The 21,548-nt window shown below is 50.0% G+C and overlaps 1 protein-coding gene across 3 annotated transcripts in view; it reads left to right on the top strand.

The window, feature by feature from the left end:
* Positions 1 to 2,200: 2,200 nt before the first annotated feature.
* FBXL18 (F-box and leucine rich repeat protein 18) overlaps positions 2,201 to 21,548 on the top strand; it is a 36,578-nt gene continuing 17,230 nt past the window's right edge. The window contains exons 1-4 of one of the 3 annotated variants that reach the window (XM_081298708.1): positions 2,202 to 2,567; positions 9,412 to 9,456; positions 10,682 to 10,897; positions 13,522 to 15,065. In XM_081298708.1, the coding sequence (XP_081154834.1) occupies positions 2,283 to 2,567; positions 9,412 to 9,456; positions 10,682 to 10,897; positions 13,522 to 15,065 (2,090 nt within the window). In that variant the 5' untranslated portion in view covers positions 2,202 to 2,282. Of the gene's footprint in view, positions 2,568 to 9,411; positions 9,457 to 10,681; positions 10,898 to 13,521; positions 15,066 to 21,548 lie in introns of all 3 variants that reach the window. The other 2 variants (XM_081298709.1, XM_081298710.1) reach the window with 2 other exon arrangements.

Here is a 21,548-nt window from a genome sequence, read left to right as displayed (position 1 = left end):
CTTCTCTTGATGGACTTGCTCCTCTGCCATGGACACTCAGAAGCAGTATCTCATTTCATTAATCACTGATTTGGCCAACATCCCTGAAGGGCCGGCTAACTATCAAGCACTACTCTATTGGGGGACAGAAAATAAACAAGTTGCCATGGTGAAACACATACATAATTACAGATGGGATGGGTCCAGGAGGCTGGGAAAGAAAATTCCAGGGAAGACTACTAGGAGGATGTGACACTTGAGTTACGGAGAAGCACCATCCAGGAGCAAAGCATCATCCCCCAAGGAGAACTCAGTACATGCAGTGGCTGGGCAAGCATCTCAAGCTTTCACTGTCACAGGATCAGGGAAGGTGAAAGGGTAGAGGGAGGAGCCGAAAGACAGATAGGGTCAGGAGGGCAGAAGTAGAGGTGGGCCAGAATTAGGCTCCAATAGTAAACAATGGGAACTCTCATGAACATGCTTTTTTTCTTTTTGGTACCAGGGATTGAACTCAGGGATGCTTAACCACTGAGCCACATCCCCAGTCCTTTTCATTTTTTTTTTTTTTCTGAGACAGGGTTTCAGTAAGTTAGAGCCTCGCTATATTGCTGAGGCTGAGGCTGGCCTTAAAACTTGAGATCCTCCTGCCTCAGCCTCCTGAGTTGCTGGAATTCAGGCATGTGTACCCAGCCATTAACACACTTTCGAAGAGACCTGGTCTTTTTTTTTTTTTTTAATTTATATTTTACTTTTAAGTGGACACAATATCTTTATTTTACACTTATGTGGTGCTGAGGATCGAACCCAGTGCCTCGTGCATGCTAGGCAATCACTCTACCACTGAGCCACAACCCCAGCCCGAGACCTGGTCTTGAATGTTGCTCTAGCTGGCTTCAAGTAATCCTCCTGCCTTAACATCCAGAGTGGCTGGGACTACAGGTGTGTACCACTGAACCTGGCTACACCCATTTTTTTCTTTTCAATGTCTGAAGTTGTACTTAACTGCAGACTAAACTGGGTGTTCTTTTTTGAGGGGTGTGGGGAGAGATACTGGGGATTGAACCCTGGGCCTTATGCACTCTAGGCAAGTGCTTTAACACTAAATTATATTCCCAGCCTTTTTTATTTTGGCACAGGGTCTGATAAATCGCCAAGACTACTCTCAAACTTTCAATTCTCACTCTCCTTAGTCTCTGGAATTACAAGTGTGAGTGACCACACCCAAACCCAGCCCGCTTTTACTTATTTTTATTTTTTTATTTTTCTTTAAAAGAGAGAGTGAGAGAGGAGAGAGAGAGAGAGAGAGAGAGAGAGAGAGAGAGAGAGAATTTTTAATATTTTTATTTTTTTTAGTTCTCGGCGGACACAACACCTTTGTTGGTATGTGGTGCTGAGGATCGAACCCGGGCCGCACGCATGCCAGGCGAGCGCGCTACCGCTTGAGCCACATCCCCAGCCCCATACTTATTTTTATTTTGAGACATGGTTTCAACTTAGGTTGCTCTGGCTGGCCTGGAACTTGCTATCCTCCTGTCCTGCCTCATCCTCTCAAATAGCTGGATTACAGGTACTCACCAGCCTAAGGTAGGCTCTTGAATCCAATATGACTGATGTTCTCAGGAGAGGACCTATGCGGACACCAAGTGGGGAGATGGCCAGGTGAAGACAGAAAGAACCCGGGGTGATGCTGCTGCCAGGCCAGTCGCCAAGGATCTCTGGCACCCACCAAAAGCAGGGAAAAAAGCAAGAAAGATTTGTTTCCTAGAGCCTTTGGAGGGAGCACATCCTTGTACCGATGTCATTTCGAACATGTGGCTTCCAGAAATACAAGTGGATAAATTGGGGCAGCCCTATAAAACCAGTGTCCTCATCCATACCCAGTTCTGACTCCAAAGCATGAACTTATTCCATGGAGTTTTAGCAGTAAGCTATTTTAAATGAAAGCACTAAGGGGGAAAGGCATATGTCCACCCATTCACGTACTCAGCAAGTATTGACTCAGTGTTTGCTACATGCCAGGGTTAGTTCTAGGAATCCCATCCTTGCTTACCCGTTTATGGCGGTGGGGCAGCGTGGGCAAAAAGAAAAAAAGACACGCAGATCGGATGGTGCCAAGAGCTATGAAGAAACGTGCCACGGGATGCGGGCGAGTTTGAGTGGTGAAGGTGGGGAGCAGGTGGATTGCAATAGGGAGGACAGTGTAGACTGCTAATGCAAAGGCCTGTTGGTGGGGGCATGTTGGGCCGGCAGAAGGAGGCTGGGGTGGCTGGAAGGGAACATGCAGAAAGCGGAGGGTTTGCAGAATGCACTCAGAAAGTAGGCGGAGGCAACTGGGTACCTACGAGGCTCTATGCGCCCTATTCCTCCGGAGGCGCCACACCCCAAATGGCGGCTCGAGGTCCGCTGTAGGCGAGCGGAAGTGCGTATGCGGGCGCCGGAAGTTGTGTTCAGCCCCGCCCCTTGCCGGGTCTCTTGAGCCGCGGACGCGTCGGCTTCCAGCATCCTTGGCGGGGCAGACGGGAGGCCTCGGAGCTGCGGCTCCTGCGGCCGCGGCACGGCCGGCCGGCGACATGGCCACCTCTGGAGAGGTACGGTCTGCGCCTCTCTCTGCTCTACTTCTGCCTTGGTGGCCTCGGCCGCTCTCGGTCCTTCTCATCCCACCTGACTCCTCCCTCCCGACCCTTCTCCCCGACCCTTCCCCTGCTCTTGGCCCCTCCTCGCCCCCTCTCGCTCTCCTCCCAGGTCCCCGTCCTGCCTCCGAAGTCACAGGTTGTCAGTTCCCTCTTGTGTTTCCCAACCGGTTTCCAATCCCACATCTTTGATGGGCAAAGTGGCTCCCCTCATTCCGTCCCCTGAGTTTCCAGGCCCTTGCTCCAGGCCCCTGTCTCCTTCTTGGCCCTCGCAGCTCTGGGACGTTGCCCCTCCGTGCCCACTTCCAACCCTCTTTTCTGTTTCTGTTCAGTTGCAGTTCAGCCCCCTTCTCTCTGGAGTACCCTCTCTGGAGTGTGTGACTTGGTGGAGGGTGATGGAGGAAAAGCCAGTTCACTTAGGGATTTAGGGCTTATCCTGGAATTCCTTCCCCAAACGCTCTACAAATCTGGGTCCATTGGGGGATACCAGCACGATCTGTGATGTGGTGCATGGTATTCTCTGCAGGAAAGGGCTAAACAGGGCTCATGAACTGATTAGTAGCTTCTTTCTTATCTACGTGTGTACCTGGGTTTGTATCTATTGATTTCCAAAACTCGGCTGTGGGTTCACTTCTAAATCTTAGAAGCATGTTTGAGTTCAAGCAGAGGTTCAAGTATTTCCCTCTGAGTGGATGGGACATGGGTATGAAGAAGATGGCTGTGCACGGGAGGTGGGTAGGTGGAAGATGGCTGGGTTTTGCTGATAGCGCCTCTTTATTTGAAGTGAATTTGGCCAGAAGTGGCTCCTCTGGCCCCTAATTGATGGGGAAGGGTGTGTGACCTAACTGCAGACTGTCCATTGAAAGGTCAGGAAGCTTCAGTTCCCTCGAGAGTTCTGGGGTATCCTGCTGTATTAGCAGATGCCAACTTAGCTGTATATGCTTGGGGGATCTGATACCTTGGTTTTATGGAGTGCTGTTTCAAAGGCCCCGTCTGTTCTTGAAATGTGGGGCTTACTGACCAGTGAGGCTGCTTTGTGGCAGCCTCCTCATGGGAGGAGAGGGGAGGTTGATTTTACCCAAAATATAGAGATCTAGGTCTCTTTTTTGAAGGATGGTCAAATTATTTATTGAGATTTAATTCATATACACAAAATTCACTCTTTCAAAGTATACAATTCTATCTTGTAAAATAAAAATGCAACCTCTATAGAGTCTGTAGATTTTATGTCCATTTGTATACTTGGTATTCCTTATGGTATTTAGAACTTTGTTTTTTATAACTAGGGTTCAGCAAGTATTTATTAGTTGATTATTGTTGAGCATTTTTGCACATATTTCTAATAAAGTGTTCAATTCGGTGAATTTTTAAGAACTGTATTAACAAGGCTGTGTAACCATCCCCACTATCTGATTCCAGGATGGGGTGTCTGACTTTGGAAGTCTTTTAAAATGCAGTTGCTTGAAGGGTGCACATGTGGTCTCAGTAACTTGTGAGGCTGAGACAGGAGTATCGAAAGTTTGAGGACTGCCTCAGGAATTCAGTGAGAAAAATAAAAATGAAAAATAAAAGTGGGCGGGGTGGTGCATACCTGTAATCCTAGTGGCTCATAAGGCTGAGGCAGGAGGATTGCGACTTCAAAGCCAGCCTCAGCCAAAGCAAGGTGCTAAGAAACCAAGTGAGACCTTGTCTCTAAAATACAAAATAGTGCCGGGGATGTGGCTCAGTGGCCAAGTGCCCCTGAGTTCAATCCCTGGTACCCCTCCCCACCCCCCCCCCCCTCAAAACATAGGGCTGGGGATGTGGCTCAGTGGTCAAGTGCTCCTGAATTCAATCCTTGGTACCCTGCCCCTCAAAATAAATAAAATAAATAGGGCTGGGAGTGTAGCTCAGGTAAAGCCTCCCAGGGTTCCATTCCTAGTACCCCTTTTCCCCAAATGCAATTGTCCAACACTGCACCACTTTCCAAGAACTAGGGCTCCTTTGTTTTTTTTTCTATATATTAATTTTAATTACTTTGAAACAACATAATTTTTGTACCAAAGAAGCACCCATTATAATTGCTAAATTGTAACACCAGCATTTTATGTATCTGAGCCAGCTGTACAAAACTGATCAATTTTCTTTTCTTTTTTTGAAATAGGGGTGTCCCTTTGTTGCCCAGCTATTCTCAAACTTTTGGGCTCAAGGGATCCTCCTGTCCACCACACCTGGCTTCATTTTTTTTTTTTTTTTTTTTTTTTTTTGGACTAAGCTGAAGTAGAAATTCCAGAGATAAAAGAGAAGCTTAAAGGTCATGTTTACTAGCTAGCACCATAATTCTAGTGTTAGAATCTTTCTAGCAACTTGAAGAAGGATGTGGAAGAGGTGAGGTTAGGGGGATCTAATGGGTAGTTCTTAATTTGTGCCCCTGTTTGTGCCCCAGGGCAACATAGGGTCTAGCAAAGAAGAGTCTCTGGGGCTGGAGATGAACGCAAAAGCTCTGGGAACAGATGGTAAAGTAAAGGAAGCTCCTCTGAACCTCAGAATCCGTGCATCCAGGGGGCACACTGAAGTTGCTCCTGAACTTGGGGGTTTCTTCTTGCCAGTTAGCTGTTATGTGCTTGGGGGATCTGATACCTTGGTTTTATGGAGTGCTGTTTCAAAGGCTCCTTCTGTTCTTGAAGTGTGGGGCTTACTGACCAGTGAGGCTGCTTTGTGGCGGCAGCCTCATGGGAGGAGACCGGAGGTTGATTTTACCCAAAATATAGAGATCTAGGTCTCTTTTTTGAAGGGATGGTCAAAACTACAGTAAAATCTTTTTTTGGTTTTGTTGTTGGTACTAGAGATTGAATCCAGGGATCTCTATCACTGAGCCACATCTCCAGTCCTTTTTATTTTTTATTTTGAGATATGGTCTTACTTATTTGTTGGTGGTCTTGCTAAGTTGCTGAGACTGGCCTTGAACTTGTGATCCTCCTGCCTCAGCTTCTAGAATCACTGGGATTACAAACATGTACCACAACACCTGGTGCAATCATAGGTCCTTTTTTGGTACTGGGGATTCAACCCAGAGGCACTTAACCACTGAGCCACATCCCCAGCCCTGTTTTGTATTTTATTTAGAGACAGGTCTCAACTGAGTTGCTCAGTGCCTCACTTTTGATCAGGCTGACTTTGAACTCGAGATCCTCCTGCCTCAGGCTCCTGAGCTCTAGAAATACAGGTATTTACCACCATGCAGAGCCCTTTCTGTGTTTTGAGACAGGATCTTACTAACTAAATTGCTTAGGGCCTTGCTAAGTTGCTAAGTCTGGCCTGGAATTTGCAGTTCTCCTGTTTCAGCCTCCTGAGCTGCCGGATTATTGGTGTGTGCCACCATGTCTGGCCATATGGGTCCTTTTGTAATTCTCCAGGTTTTAGCCAGGTTTGGCATGCCATCTTAGTTCTGAGTCAGATCCATTTCAACCATGTTGCCAGAAGCAAATTTAAAGCCATTCGTGGTGGTGCACCCCTATAATCCCAGAAATTTGGGGTATTGAGGCAGGAGGATCACAAATTTGAGGCCAGCCTCAGCAACTTAGTGAAACTCTGTCTCAAATTAAAAAAATAAAAAGAACTGGGGTTAAAGTGCCCCTAGATTCCATCCCCAGTACAAAAAAAAAAAAAAAAAAAGTAAGTCCAAGCAGGAACTGGAGTATGATGTTGGGTGGGGATGGTAGGATGGTAAGGAGGGCATAAAGGAGTGGCTCTGCCTTCATTTAATAGCACTTCAAATGATTCTGCAGCAGGTGACCCTGTGCCTCATCTGGTTCCGTGCCTCTTTCTCCTGGGCATTAAAAATGGGCATTAAAAAATTCCCATTCAGTTGGGTGTGGTGGTGCATACCATAATCCCAGTGATTCCGGAGGCTGAGGCAGGAGGATTGAAAGTTTGAAGTGAGCCTTGGCAATTTAGTGATGCCCTAAGCAACTTAGACCCTGTCTCAAAATAAAAAATAAAAAGGACTAGAGATGTAGCTCGATGGTAAAGTGCCAAAAAAAAAAAAAAAATCCCTGTTCAAGATGGGCCTTTGTGGAGGTGCAGGCTTGCAGTCCCAAGGACTCAGGAGGCTGAGATGGGAGGATCACTTGAGCCCGGCCTGGGCAACATAGTGAGGCCCTGCCTAAACTGCAGTAAAATCCCTGTTCTAGGAGTGGTTACTGGTGTAGTGGAGAAGCTATCACAAATTCCAGGCCAGCCACAGCATTTAGTCAGACCCTCAGTAACTTAGTGAAACCCTGCTTCAAGATAAAAATTAAAAAGGACTGGGATGTGGGCTGGGGTTGTGGCTCAGCGGTAGAGCACTCGCCTAGCACGTGTGAGGCCCTGGGTTCGATCCTCATCACTACATATAAATAAATAAAATAAATGTATTGTGTTCAACTACAACTAAAAAATAAATATTTTTTTTTTAAAAAAAGGACTGGGATGTAGCCTACTGGTATAGTACCCCCCTGGGTTTGATCCTCAGTACCAAAAAAGAGTTCAGTTAGTAGATTTCCCCACCCCCCCATGGTGCTGGGGATTGAACCCAGGGCCTTGGGCATGTAAGGCAAGCTCTACCAACTGAGCTATATCCCCAGCCCCACAGTTCTTAATTTGTGAAATAAAACATGCACAAGGCCTTGAGTTAAATCCCCAGCACCACAAAACAAACAAACAAACAAATTGTGGGAGCCCATTCTTCTGTCCGGGTCCACACCCTTAGTGTCTTGCCTGTCCTAAGCTTCCTTTCTTGAGTGCATGGTGTGTTAACTTAGAGAAGTTGTCTCAGGAAGCCTGAGTTTGGACCAGGCTGTTGCAAACCCAGCAGCTACTTCCCAGGATGGGAGTGTTATGAACTGCTACCCAATGGTTTCTCCTCTGATCTAGGTGCATTAGTGCTGCTGCAGAATGTGGATGCTGTCCCCACAAGAAGCCTGAGGGGTCATGCTGTGGACTAACAGGCTACATCTTTTACTTGGGGTACAGCGTATGGGAAAGATGATCTGTGGAGTGTGCTGGGACTGGTTGGAGGGAGTGGATTGCATTCCTGTGTGCTCATGAGCACTGTTTATTTTGGATACTGGGGATTGGACCAAGGGGCCTTAACTGAGTCCCATCTCCAGCCCTATTTTATTTAGAGACAGGGTCTTGCTGAGTTGCTTAGGGCCTTGCTGAGTTGCTTAGGTTGGCTTTGAACTCACAATCCTCCTGCCTCTGCCTCTGGAGCTGTTGGGATTATAAGCATGTGCCACTGTGCCTGGCATCATTTGAATTTCTGTGATTTCTAGGTGGCTTTAAGAAAAATTAGGGGGGCTGGGGATGTGGCTCAAGAGGTAGCGCGCTCGCCTGGCATGCGTGCGGCCCGGGTTCGATCCTCAGCACCACATACCAACAAAGATGTTGTGTCCGCCGAGAACTAAAAATAAATATTAAAAATTCTCTCTCTCTCTCTCTCTCTCTCTCTCTCTCTCTCTCTCTCTCTCTCTCACTCTCTCTTAAAAAAAAAAAAAAAAAGAAAAATTTAGGGAGATGGAGATGTGGCTCAGTTAAGAGCACTTGCCTAGTATGTTCAAGACCTTGGCTTCTATCCACAACACTGCAAAAAGAAAGAAAGAAAGAAAGAAAAAAAGAGATTAACTATAGTAGTATGCCTGTAGGAATCTCATGATGCTGGCTTCCCCCCACCCACTACTAGGGATTGAATCCAGGGGCACTCTACCACTAAGCCATATCCTCAGGCCTTTATTAGTTTTTAAAATTTTGAGAGAGGATTTTACTAAGACTGGCTTTGAACTCAGCTATCTTCCTGCCTCAGCCTTCTTACTCAGGATTACAGGTGTGAGTTACCACGCCCAGCATTTTTTTGTTATTTATTTATTTACTTACTTTTAACAATGCTGGGGATCAAATACACAGCTGGTCAAGTGCTCTGCTCCAAGCTACGTTCTCAGTGCTGAGGATTTTGTGATTTGTCCCTGTTCCCATCTCCCCATGTGAGCTCACTGTGGCATTCTTACTTGAATAAGTCTATAAATTGGGTTTCAGGATGGGGGAGTCTTGTTATCTCACAGCCCCTCCCTCTTCAGCTTTGGCCCTCTCTGGAGTACTCTTTGCTGATAGAGATTGTCCCTGCCTCAGGTGCCTGATCGGGGAATCTGGTCCTTTTCTTTTCCTTTTGGCTGAGGACCCTTTGAACCAGAGCCTTGTATGTGCCAGGTAAACCCTCTAACACTGGGGTTACACCCCTAGCAGGGAACGTGAGTTTTTAAGAGGTGCCTGGGTGATCCCCATGACTGGTCTCCAGGAAATACTGTGCTAAGGGAAAGTCACTTGTGATTGGAAACAGTAGGCCCAGAATACGACCTGGAGCATCAGTAGGCTTGAATTGATGGCTATCATCTACCCTTGTCACAGTGGAGGTGGGAAGACGGGCCCAGGGAAAGCCTCCTCTGTCTGCTGCTTCCTGATGGAGGGAAGGTGGAAGGCCTTATCCTGTCTTGATGAGTCCTTGAACTTTTGACCTTTGTGGTAGATGCCCTTCTGTACAGATTGTGTCCTTTGGTGTCCATTGTGGCTTCCCTTTCTAGAGGATGGGGGATTCTTCTTTGTTTGTAGGGAAGCTCAGGTGGGAGACCCTCTGGGGCCTGGGGAGGGCTGGGCAGGAGGTGAGGGATGGCACAGTTAGTTCCAGGCCGGCCCCAGTGCGGGGTGTGCAGTCAGGCTCTTCCTCCATGGGCTTCACGGTTGCCATGGCAGCAGCTGAGCTTTCAGAAACTCAAGGCTTCCCTCCCTACAGATGTGTGCAGGAAGCAGAGTGGAAGAAGGCGGACTGCAGATGAAGGTTTGTGTAGACACAATTCCTGGAAAAGGCAGCAGAAGGGATGGTGGTGGGCGCTCTGCTGGGAGTGGTCATTAGGGAGGGGGGCCCTCAGCATTGGGAAGGGAAGGAACGTGCTCCCCTTATGTAGTCTTAAGCACTCCTTTGTCCTTGATTTGTGAATTTCCTGTCACATTAGCAGAGGCTCAGCCCCCCTCCCTCTTAGTTGTACAGATCAGACAAGATTGGGCGTGTTCAGGGTGGTGTGGCCTTAGATGCTAGCTGGTTGTACAAATCTAAAAGGCCTTGAGCATTTGGACCACAGCCCCAGATTAGGGAAGAAAACCTTGTAGTTTGCCAGGTGTTTATAGCAAAGCAAAATGAAATGTGTGGATATCTTTCTTTTGGAGCTACCAAGATGAGTTTCTAACCAAGAAGTTTGAAAATTGGAGATAAGTTGTGCCCTCTTTATTATTTATTACTGTAAGATTTTAAATGTCATTAGTCTAGCCAGGCACAGGGATGCATGCCTATAGCCCTGCCTACTTGGGAGGCTGAGGCAGGAGGATCTCTTCAGCCTAGGAGTTTGGCAATACAGCAAGACCTTGGGCAACAATAGCAAGACCCCCATGTCAAAATTAAAAAGTTAATAAAAATAAAAACATGATTTATTCATCTAGTAGATGCTGTTTTTTGGACTTGTATGTTTCTTTTTCAGTGATGGTTCCTCTGTTTTTACATACCCTAGTGATCATGCTCCCACAAGCCCTGTGGCAGGCATTCTGAGGACATGATATGCAGTGTCTCCTGTGGTCACCACAGCCCCTTGTGAGATTTAGACACTAGTGTCCTCTGTAGTCTTCTTGACAGTTCTCCTGGCCTAGGATCTGTAAGGGTAGAGCTTGACATCAGAGACTGGAGTTAGTAGCTTTCATCAGTGGGTCTAGGTGACTGGTCACATCCTTGAATATAAAATATTTGAGAGTTGACTAGATGACACCATTAGTGGAAAAAATCTCCTAAACGCAGTGAACTTCTTTCTAATCTTTGATCCTGGTTTGCAGATCTAAAAGGGGTTTTTTTGAAGAATATCATTAGTTCTTTGCTCCACAGTTATTTGGTTAAAGCACCTGCTTTTTCATGGATGGGGGAGGGGTGCTTCTTTGGGCTCTTCTCCTTAGCTGGGAAGGGCAGGCTGATAGTCACCCTTGGGGATCCTGTAGAAATTTGGTGTCCTCCTTATTTTTAGGACGTGTCCACTGAGGATGATGTGCCCCCAGCAGCTGCTGACGTGGCAGGTGGTGCCCACCTGCTGGGGTTTTCTGATGAGATCCTGCTGCACATCCTGAGCCATGTCCCTAGTATAGACCTGGTTCTGAATGTCCGTCATACCTGCCGGAAGCTCGCAGCCCTGTGTCTTGATAAGAGCCTTGTCCACACCGTGTTGCTGCAGAAGGACTATCAGGTGAGGTGGGCATCGGGCAGGAGGTTGGAAACAGCCGAGGTGTTGGTCTTTGGGTGCTGGCAGGGCCCTGTGCAGTTGGGAATTCCACCTCTCAATTAATGCAATCTTCAGCACGCATTAAGTGACAGAAGCCAGGGCAGAAAAGTGTGGGAGGTAGGAGGCCTGCCTCCCATAGGGACCCAGGAGTGGACCTGCTAGGTGCCGGGGTGGTGCTGGAAGTCTGTGAAGTTGAACATGCAGCTCTGGAGGTGCAGGGTGTCACTGTGACACCCTCAGTAGTGCGAGGGAGTTGTAATTACTTGTTAAAATTTCAGGGAAATCCCTGTGCTCTCCTGCTGAATGTGGGCTCACCTGGGCGGGTCCAGGGCAAGAGACATGGCCACACCCAGACCATCTCACTGCACTGCAGCTGGAGGCCTTCTCCCCAGATGGGACTCGTGCTTTTTTTTTTTTTTTGGTGGGGTTCAGGATGGAACCTGGAGCCTTGTGCGTGCTCAGCACTTGCTCTCCTTTTTTTGGGGGGGGGAGTACTGAAAATTGAATCCAGGGGCACTTTGCCACTGAGCTGTATCCCCAACCCTTTTCTTTTTTTATTGTGAGACAGGGTCTCATTAAGTTGCTTAGGGCTTGCTAGGTTATGGAAGCTGACCTTGAACTTGTGATCCTTCTGCCTCAGCCTCCCAAGTTGCTGGGATTATAGGTATATACCACCATATCTGGCTCCCTGATTTTTTTCCCAAAACAGTTTTATTGATATATGGTTTTAACATACAATCTATTCATTTATTTAAAGTGTGCAGTTTAATGTTTTTTTGTATGTTACATTATTAATTTTGTTGAGTTGTGGCAAAATGTATGTAATGTATCGAGGTGCAGTGGCACACACCTGTAGTCCCACCTGTTTAGAAGGCTGAGGCAGGAGGATCACTTCAGCCACCCTGGACAACAGAGCAAGATGCCCCCCTGCCTCAAAAAGAAGTGTAAGATTTGTCATTTTGATCATTTTAAAATTTTGATTTAAAATCTATAAAATTTACAATTTTAATCTCTCCTTTTTTTTTTTTTTTCTTGGCGATGGGGCCTTGTTTTGTGCCCAGGCTGGTCTCAAGCTCCTGGGCTCAAACGATCCTCCCATTGTAGACTCCTGTGCAGGTTTTGACTTTTTTTATTTTTGGTGCTGGGGATTGAACCCAGGGCCTGGCATATGATTGGCAAGTGCTATGCCACTGATTATACCTCTAGCCCTTTTATTCAAAATAGGGTTTCACCAAGTTGCTCAGGTTTGGGATCCTTCTGCTTCATTCTTCCCCTTGAGTGGCTGAGATTCTGTATGTTTGAATCTTTTATTATTGTTGTTTTTTCCTTTCTTTGGTTACCGGGGGTTGAACTCAGAGGCACTTGGCCTCTGAGCCACATCCCCAGCCCAGTTTTGTGTTTTATTTAGAGACAGGGTCTCACTGAGTTGCTTAGCACCTCGATGTTGCTGAGGCTGGCTTCGAATTCATGATCTTCCTGTTTCAGCCTCCCCAGCTGCTGGGATTACAGGTGTACACCACTGCACCCAGCCTGAATAATTTTAAAATGTATAATCCAGTGGCATCAAGTATACTCACAGCCTGTACAACCATCACTACTACTACCCACCTCCAGAATTTTTTCATCATTGTAAACAGAAACTTTGGAACTATTAATAATAGCTTTTTGTCCCCCTTTTCTTAGCCTGTTAACCTTTTTTTTTTTTTTAATTTTTTTAATATTTATTTTTTAGTTCTCGGCGGACACAACATCTTTGTTGGCATGTGGTGCTGAGGATCGAACCCGGGCCGCACGCATACCAGGCGAGCGCGCTACCGCTTGAGCCACATCCCCAGCCCCCTGTTAACCTTTTAGCCTACTTTCTGTTTCTGAATTTGCCAGTTGTAGTTCTTTTTTTTTTCTTTTTTTTTTTTTTTGTGTGTGCTGGGGATTGAACCCAGGGCCTTGTGCATGCAAGGCAAGCACTCTACCAACTGAGCTACATCCCCAGCCCTGCCAGCCCTGCCTGTTGTTATTTCACATAAATGAAATCATATAAGAGTTGAGCTTTTGTGTGAGGCTTCTCTCACTCAGCATGTCCTTAAGGTTTATCTACATTGTAGCATGTGTGAGAACTTCATTCCTTTTTATGGCTGAGTAATATTCCATTACATGGATAGACCACACCTTGTGCATCTTTCCTTTGTTGGTAGTCATTTGGTTGTTTCCATGTGTTGGCTGTTGTGGTATGTGGTGCGACAAACTCACTGTGCAGGTGTCGGTTGGTTTCCCTGTTCCTTGGGTATATAGCTAGGTAGGTGTGCAGGTGCTCAATCATGGTAATTCTATGTTTAGTTTTTAGCAAAGTGCTTTCTACAGTGGCTGTACCACTTTCCATTCCCATGAATCTGGGGTCTCCTGACTACTGGCTTGCAGCAGGAGAGTTGGTAGGGAGGGGCAGGTAACTTCTCTTCCAGTCTGAAGCAGAGGGCCTCCACCAGACCCCCATGGCTCTCTGATGTTGTGGGGAGTGTGCACCGAGGGGCCAAGGAAGCACTTGGGTGCCTTCAGCCCCTTTCCTTCTTTTCCTGCCCATCCCTGTCGTGCAGGCCAGTGAGGACAAGGTGAAGCAGCTGGTGAAGGAGATTGGCCGGGAGATCCAGCAGCTGAACATGGCCGGCTGCTACTGGCTTTCGGGTTCCACCATTGAGCACGTGGCCCGCTGCCGTGGCCTGGTGAAAGTGAACCTCTCGGGCTGCCACCTGACCTCTCTGCGCCTCTCCAAGGTGCTCTCGGCCCTGCAGCATCTACGCTCATTGGCCATTGATGTGAGCCCCGGCTTCGATGCCAGTCAGCTGAGCAGTGAATGCAAGGCCACGCTGAGCCGGGTGCGGGAACTCAAGCAGACGCTATTCACGCCCTCCTACGGCGTGGTCCCGTGCTGCGCCAGTCTCCAGAAGCTGCTTCTCTACTTTGAGATCCTGGACCGCACGCGCGAGGGCGCTGTCCTCTCAGGCCAGCTCATGGTGGGCCAGAGCAACGTGCCCCACTACCAAAACCTGCGCGTCTTCTACGCGCGCCTGGCCCCTGGCTACATCAACCAGGAGGTGGTGCGGCTGTATCTGGCAGTGCTCAGTGATCGCACACCCGAGAACCTGCATGCCTTTCTCATCTCTGTCCCTGGCAGCTTCGCCGAGAGCGGAGCCACCAAGAACCTCCTGGACTCCATGGCCCGAAATGTGGCCCTGGATGCCCTGCAGCTGCCCAAGTCCTGGCTGAATGGCTCCTCACTCCTGCAGCATATGAAGTTCAACAATCCCTTTTACTTTAGCTTCAGCCGGTGCACACTGTCTGGTGGCCACCTGATCCAGCGGGTCATCAATGGCGGGAAGGACCTCCGTAGCCTGGCTAGCCTGAACCTCAGTGGCTGCGTGCACTGTCTGTCCCCCGATTCCCTGCTGCGCAAGGCAGAGGATGCTATCGACAGCAGTATCCTGGAGACGTTGGTGGCAGCCTGCTGCAACCTGAGGCACCTGAACCTCTCAGCAGCACACCACCACAGTGCTGAGGGCCCAGGCGGCCACCTCTGTCAGCTCCTGGCCCGGCTTCGCCACCTGCGCTCCCTGTCCCTGCCTGTGTGCTCTGTTGCGGATGCGGCAGCCTGGGCTGACCGTGTGCCTGTGCAGCCGGTGATGCGTGCTGTGCCCCGTGGCTTTGGCAAGAAGGTGCGCATAGGTGTGCAGACCTGCCCCAGCCCCTTCCTGGGCCAGGCAGCCCCCCAGCCTTCCTCTGTGTTCTGGTCTCTTCTGAAGAACCTACCCTTTCTGGAGCACCTCGAGCTGATCGGGTCCAACTTTTCCTCAGCCATGCCGCGCAATGAGCCTGCCATCCGCAATTCCCTCCCACCCTGTAGCCGGGCACAGAACGTTGGGGACTCGGAAGTGGGTGCCATTGGCCAATTGGCCTTCCTGCGGCATCTGACACTGGCCCAGCTGCCGGGGATCCTGACCGGTTCTGGGCTGGTCAGCATCGGCTTGCAGTGCCAGCAGCTGCAGTCCCTCTCGCTGGCCAACCTGGGCATGATGGGGAAGGTGGTCTACATGCCTGCCCTCTCGGACATGCTGAAGCACTGCAGGCGGCTAAAGGACCTCAGGTGAGGGGCCCTCGGCACCTCTGTGCCCTCTTCGGGCTCTTTGGAGGCCTTAGAGGCTGGTGAGAGGGAGCAGGGCAGCTCAACTGCAGGCTTGCAGCCAGGCTGCCAAGAGCACACTTGGAGGTTCCCACAGAGGCCTGTCCCTGGGCTCAGAGCTTGCACACAGTGCAGGGCTCAGGAAGCTCTGTGCAGTAGCAGTCTAGCAGAGCCTCTTGGTGCTGGGGGCAGAGGTCTCTGCACTTAGTGTCGTAGTCATTATGCTTGTAGTTTGAGTGATAGCCCCATGTGGGCTGCCTTGTGCACCATCTTATCCAACCCTCATGGCTGTCCTGCTGGGTGGGTAAGATTGTCCTCATCCATATGAACCACTAAGTCAGAGGACCAGGATTTGAATCTGAGGCCTTCTACCCAAGTCTGTGATTCTTGGAGGATGTGTAATGGTTAGCTAGGGCCCATGGGGTCAGGTCTTCTGGGGTGGTTGGCAGCATTTGTGGAAGCCCCAGAGATTTGGAAATTTCCCCAAATTTATAGCAGCCAGGACCCTGCAGGGAGGTTGGAGAAGATGAGGCAGGTGAGGGCTGCATGCAGGTGAGGTGTTAAGGGATGTCGGCCAGGGGAGGGGGCCTACTGGCATCCCCCACAGACTAGAGGGGCACAGAATGGAGACAGTAGAGATTAACTCAGAAGCAGGACAGTCTCTAGGTGGAGGCCTGGGATAGAGTGGCAGGACCAGGCCAGGAGAATGCGGGGAGGTAGAAGCCATAGGCCTCAGACTCACCTGAGGCCCTACGGGGCCAACTGGCACTTCTGGAGCCACCTGGAGTGCACCCACTCTGAGCAGAGCTATGGAGCAAAGGCGCTCTTGTGACAGTTATTGATTTTTTTTTATTTACTTATTTTTATTTGTTGACTTCTTTTATTGACTTATTTATTTTTTATTTTTTGACTTTTTTTTCTTCAATTGTTTGTTAGTTTTATTTTGTATTCTACATCCTGTTACTTAAAGGATAAGAATTTGTTATCTTAAGACCTATTCGAAAATCTCAGCAGGTCTGATTTTGAAAAATCACCCAAAATGTGAAGGTAGCAAATCTAGTTCTACGAGGCCAAGAGGAGGGGGCAGGGCATAGGTAAATCAGAGGGTCCCTCTGCAAGTCTTCAGCTGCTGGGATGGGCAGGTGCAGGCAGCATGGGGCCATAGAGCCACGTCTTAGCCCATGTGTCATTGTCCCTAGAACAGTGTGCGCTTACTTTGTATCTTTGCCAAGGGCCAGGCATCCAGCTGGTCATTCCCACAGTTGTCCCTGGAGGTTGGTGCCATCTCTTGTCCCGTAGCACAGCTGAGGCCGAAGTGCTGAGCTGAGTGTCTTCTTACCACCAGTCAAAAGCCAGAGCTTGACTCAGGCCCTCAGAGGGGAGACAGGGTGTCCATTGTAGACCTCTGCTCTCTCATTGCTCTGCTTGGCGAGATGTGAGCAGAAGCCGCAGGCGCTGTGCTGCTCCTGTCCTCCGCCTTCAGAACAGCCTAGCCAGTGCGCCCTGCCCTGTCACCGTCCTCTGAGTTCAGCCACGCTAAGGCTGTGTGTATCCCTGTGGAGTGAGAACCCAGGGCTGGGCCTGGGCCTTCCAGATGGCAGCGCAGGTTGCTCTGAGAGTGCATATGGCTGGGCCTCAGCTTGCTCCTCGGCTCACAGACGCCCGGCCCAGACCTGGCGGGGGGGCAGGGGGCTGGTACTCATGTTTGGGAATTGTGCATCTCAGGTGTGCTGACTCTGAGAACTCGGCTGCCAGGTTTCAGGCTCCTGTGGCTTAGAGTCGATGTTAATGTAGGTGTGGGTGTCCCCTTTTGCACTCAGGGAAAACATGGTGGCCAGGCACGTGCAGCTGTGCCCCCACAGTAGCCGACCCCTCCACCGCCTCTTGCCTTTGAGCCTTTTGGGCTTCCAAAGGGTGTGATGCCCTTCTCCTGTGCATCTGCCCCTGTGGCCACCAGGCATCCTGCCCTGTTTTCTTTCTACTTCATCTCTGTCTAGTCTCCCACACTCGCTGGGTCTGAAACACCACAGCCTTGGCCTTCCTGCAGGAGCAGTGGCTCCTGTGGTCAGTGTGTGCCACGCAGAATACATCCAGCAGATGGACCCCCGAGGGCGGCTGCTCTGCTACCTTTATTGCTTCTTGTGATTAGGTGTTGAACAGTCCCTACAGTCAGGGGCCCTGGTGAGCTTTGGAGTTCTAAATTGGCCAGCTCAGAGCTGAGGTCTTCGTAGGTCTTGTTTTGCCTTCTGCCAGCCCATTAAACTGCAGGCATTTTCTAACTGGACTGCAGCCAAGCTGTTTGGTCGTTATCAGGGAGTGTTTGATAAAAACAGAAATCAGCAAAAGTTAAGTGATTCCAAGGAGCCAGAGCCCTAAAAGGCAGAGAATGAAAAGTGACAGATTTTCCCCAACCTGCTTCCAGAGCGCTTCCTGACAGTGGTCAGTGAGGTCAGGCCCGGGGTGCAGTCTGGCCCTGAGCAGTTGCTGTGGGGTCCTCAGCACAGAGATGGCAGGTGGCCATGGGGCTTGAACCCATAGACTCAACCAGGGTGGGGGGCCCCTGGTGAGAACTGGTCAGAAAGACGGGGAAGAAACAGCAGAGAACACTGAGGAACCATATGAGGGGGACACATTGCCCAGGGGAGCAGCTGCCGTGGTGCAGCTGTGCCTCTGAGCTCATGTGACAGCTTCCAGTGCTTCTCACCTGCTTGCAGGTAATGACCCCTTTGAGATCCTCAACAGCCTGAATATAGTTCGTCCCCACTTCACAGATGGGAAAGGTAAGGCCCAGAGAGTTAGGGAACCTGCCCAGCTTCACAGCTGCTCTGCATGCAGCTGGAGTGATTCCTGCAGAGGCAGCAATGCCACAGTGGTCACAAGAGCCTGTGGTTGAATGTCTTCTCCAGGATCAGGGCTGTTGTGCAGCATGAGAGGTAGCACTGGGGATAAGTGTTTTTTGTTTGTTTCTGAGGTCCCAGGGATTGGAACCAGGGCCTCCTTAAATATGCTAGGAGAGTGTGGTACCGCTGAGCTACATCCTCAACCCTTTTGGTTTTTTGGTATGAGGATTGAACCCCAGGGGCACTTAACTACTGAGCCACAACCCCAGCCCTCAGTAAATTGCTTCGTGCCTCACTAAGTTGCTGAGGCTGGCTTTGAACTTGCAATCCTTGTGCCTCAGCCCTCCCAAGCCACTGGGATCACAGTCATGTGCCACTGTGCCCACACAGCTCTCAGCCCGCCCCCCCTTTTTTGGCTGAGGATTGAACCCAAGGCCTTGTGCATGCAAGGCAAGCACTCTGCCAATTGAGCTATATCCCCAGCTCTCGGCCCCTTTTACTAGTTTCAAGACAGGGTCTTGCCGAGTTCCCCAGGCTGTCCTTGAATTTGTGATCCTCTTGCCTCAGCCTCCTGAGTAGCTGAGATTACAGACATGTGCCACTTCATCTGGCATAAACGCGTTTTATAGGCCACCCTGAGAACCTCACCGTGGCTCATAATGGCATCTCTGCACAGACTCTAGCCTGTGCCCAGCAGCCGCAGAACCATGTCTGCTCTGAGCTGGGTACTGTCTGTTCAGAACAAACACTGGTTTCCGGCATGCAGCCAAGTGGCCCCGTTCCTCTGGATTCCTGCCTTCTGTGACAGGCAAGCCCAGGGAAGCTGCAGGGGGTGGAGCAGGTGGCGCCTGCTGGCTGTGGGCAGGAGCTGCACAGAGGAAATGGTGTTCTGGGCTCATGGGAGGCTGGCACAGGCTCCCGGGGCTGCTGGGCACCTGCATTTCTCAGGGGAATTTTTTCTGAGATGGCAACCCTTGGGATTCCAGACTGACCTGCTGGCTGCTGCTACTACTGTCCCCCCAGTATGAACATAAGCATTGTGCCAGCCTGGACTCCTGTTGGGAAGTAGGTGATGTGGGAACATGTTCTAACTGCAGAATGTGGCACACCTCCAAGGTGAGGGGGTCATGAGCAGGGCTCACAGGGGCACCTTCTTTCCCAAGACGTAGCAGGCCTTGCTTTGTGCTGGAGTATGGGTAGTGTTACCCCAGGTCACCTTGGGTTGCCTGGCCTTGGAACCAGGACAGCATCTGAGCAGGGGCAAGAGAACCATGCCAGTGTGGCCACTGAATACCTTTATGGTCTAGTGCTGCCCCTCACTTCTCTGGAGTGGACCTTCTTGGGTCCTCAGAGCTACAGGGAGATTCAAGTCACCCCTCAGGAGGTGGGATTTGGAGGTCAGATCTTTTTGGCTGGAAAGGATCAGGACCACAGGCACCCTAAGATGAGGTCTGTCAGGAGAGGGACCTTTTCCTTACCTCTGCCTGACTCTGCACGTGCCAGTCTCCCACCTTAAGTCAGTTTTCCCAGCCACCCAGAGAGAGCGCCATAGAAATGCCACCTGCAGGCCCTGCCCACTATGCAGGGGAGGTGGGAAGGTGCAGATGTGTTGGCCCTGCTGTTAGGGGAGTGAGTGTGGACAGGACGCCCCCACTAGGCACATCCCTCCTGAACACCTGTGACAGTGACACTCAGAGCAAAGAATTTGAAAGAGGCTGCCCAGTTGAGAAGTTTCAAAAGTACACAAATGTTGGCGGGTAGACTAAGGGCTGGCAGCGCGGACCTACGTCGCCACCTAGTGGCCGAGGTTACAAATGCTGCCTGGCCTCTTGCGTGGGAGGGAAAAGCCCAAGTTGACTGCTACTGGGAGTCATCATGCCTCCGGGGTCTCTGCACCTTTCCCATTTACCTACTTTCAGATCTGCAGATGTTTATATATTTTTCTAGGGTATTATATATTTGTACCCCTGGACCACCCTGGATGGCTTGGAGAACAGACCTAAGGTGGGGAACTGGCATGTGTACAGTCAGGCAGGGGGTGACTTAGGATATTTGTTTTTTGTAGTGGGGATTGAACCCAGGGGCACTCAACCACTGAGCCACATCCCAGCCCAATTTTGTATTTTATTTAGACAGGGTCTCACCGAGTTTCTTAGTGCCTTGCTTTTGCTGAGGCTTTTTTTTCCCCCTGTGGTGTTGGGGATTGAACCCTGGGCCTTATGCTTGTGAGGCAAGCACTTTACCAACTGAGCTATATCCCCAGCCCTGAGGCTGGCTTTGAATTCATAATCCCCCTGCCTCAGCCTCTGGAGATTCTGGGATTATAGGCATGTACCACCATGCCCGGCTCAGGATTTTTTTTTTTTTTTAATATTTATTTTTTAGTTGTAGTTGGATACAATATCTTTAATTAATTTATTTTTATGTGGTGCTGAGTATCGAACCCAGGGCCTTGCCCATGCTAGGCGAGCGCTCTACCACTGAGCCCCAACTCCAGCCCCTCAGGATTTGTTTTTTTAAAGATAAAACCAACATGCGCAGCCCTGGGATTAATCCCTAGCACCCGCCCCCACCACACACACACAAATAGAACCAAAACCAAATAGTGTTCAGACATTTTCTCTAGAAAAATCAGTTCAAAATAAGAGTTCCACTTATTAGCTGTCTGGACTCCACTGATATAGGTTACCTATGTGTCCTTGGGGAAGGGGATGAGAAGCCACATGGCCACGTTCCTGGGCTGGGTAGGTGTCTGCTCTGTTTCTGGCTGTTGGGATTGGTCCTGTATCTCTGAGGACGACCCTCGTAGCATGGGACAAGGTTTTGTGGGGTGACAGAGCAGCCCTGCAGGGCTCCTTCAGCTGCACCTTTCCCATTTACCTACTTTCAGATCTGCAGAATCAGTCACCCCCTGAAGAACCTGCATTTCCCCCAAGCTCAGTGTCAGCAGCAGCACCTTACTTGTTTTCTAGGTGTTCAGTGGCTATGTAGGACTGGCTGGTGGCTCCATGTGGTGACTCCACTCAGAGATGGCCCTGCTCTTGGTAGTTGGGGCTTACTCTTATTTTTGCAGACCCCTCTCCTCTGTCCCTTGACCATGACCTGCTGGTGTTCCTGGGTGGTGGGCTGGTGGAGGCTGTACGGCTTTGCAGACAGGGAGATGGGGTGCTCACTGCCTCTTACCTGAGCCCTGGCACCAGCCGTGTTCATGGTGTTGCTGTGTTCAGTGCAGTTCACACCACCTGAGTGAAGGGAGGTCTGAGGGGGGCACACTGTCCCCAGTACAGGCTTGCTGCCATGTGGCAGTGTGGGCATTTCTTATCCTGCCTTCTCAGGGATATCCCATGAGGTCATCCGCTTGGTCTGCTCTGTGCACAGTGAGACACAGGCCTCGTGGGGTCCCTGTGGGTCAAATTGTAAACAGTGGTGGGGTGATGGGGACTCTGTCTGCCCCATGACAAGCCTGAAGCTGTAGAGAACCCGGGTTCCAGGTCTGAAGCTAGGTGTTTGCAGGGAGATTGGTGCAGGCTTGGGCCTTGGGCACTTGCTAGGTGGACCTGCTTGACTGGACTCTGGGGCCTCAGAACAGCTTCCCCGTGATATGTGT

The sequence above is a fragment of the Spermophilus citellus genome (genome assembly GCF_964194105.1).
Source record: "Spermophilus citellus genome assembly, chromosome: 6".
NCBI classification, from domain to species: domain Eukaryota; kingdom Metazoa; phylum Chordata; class Mammalia; order Rodentia; family Sciuridae; genus Spermophilus; species Spermophilus citellus.
This window is presented reverse-complemented; position numbering and strand designations above follow the sequence as displayed.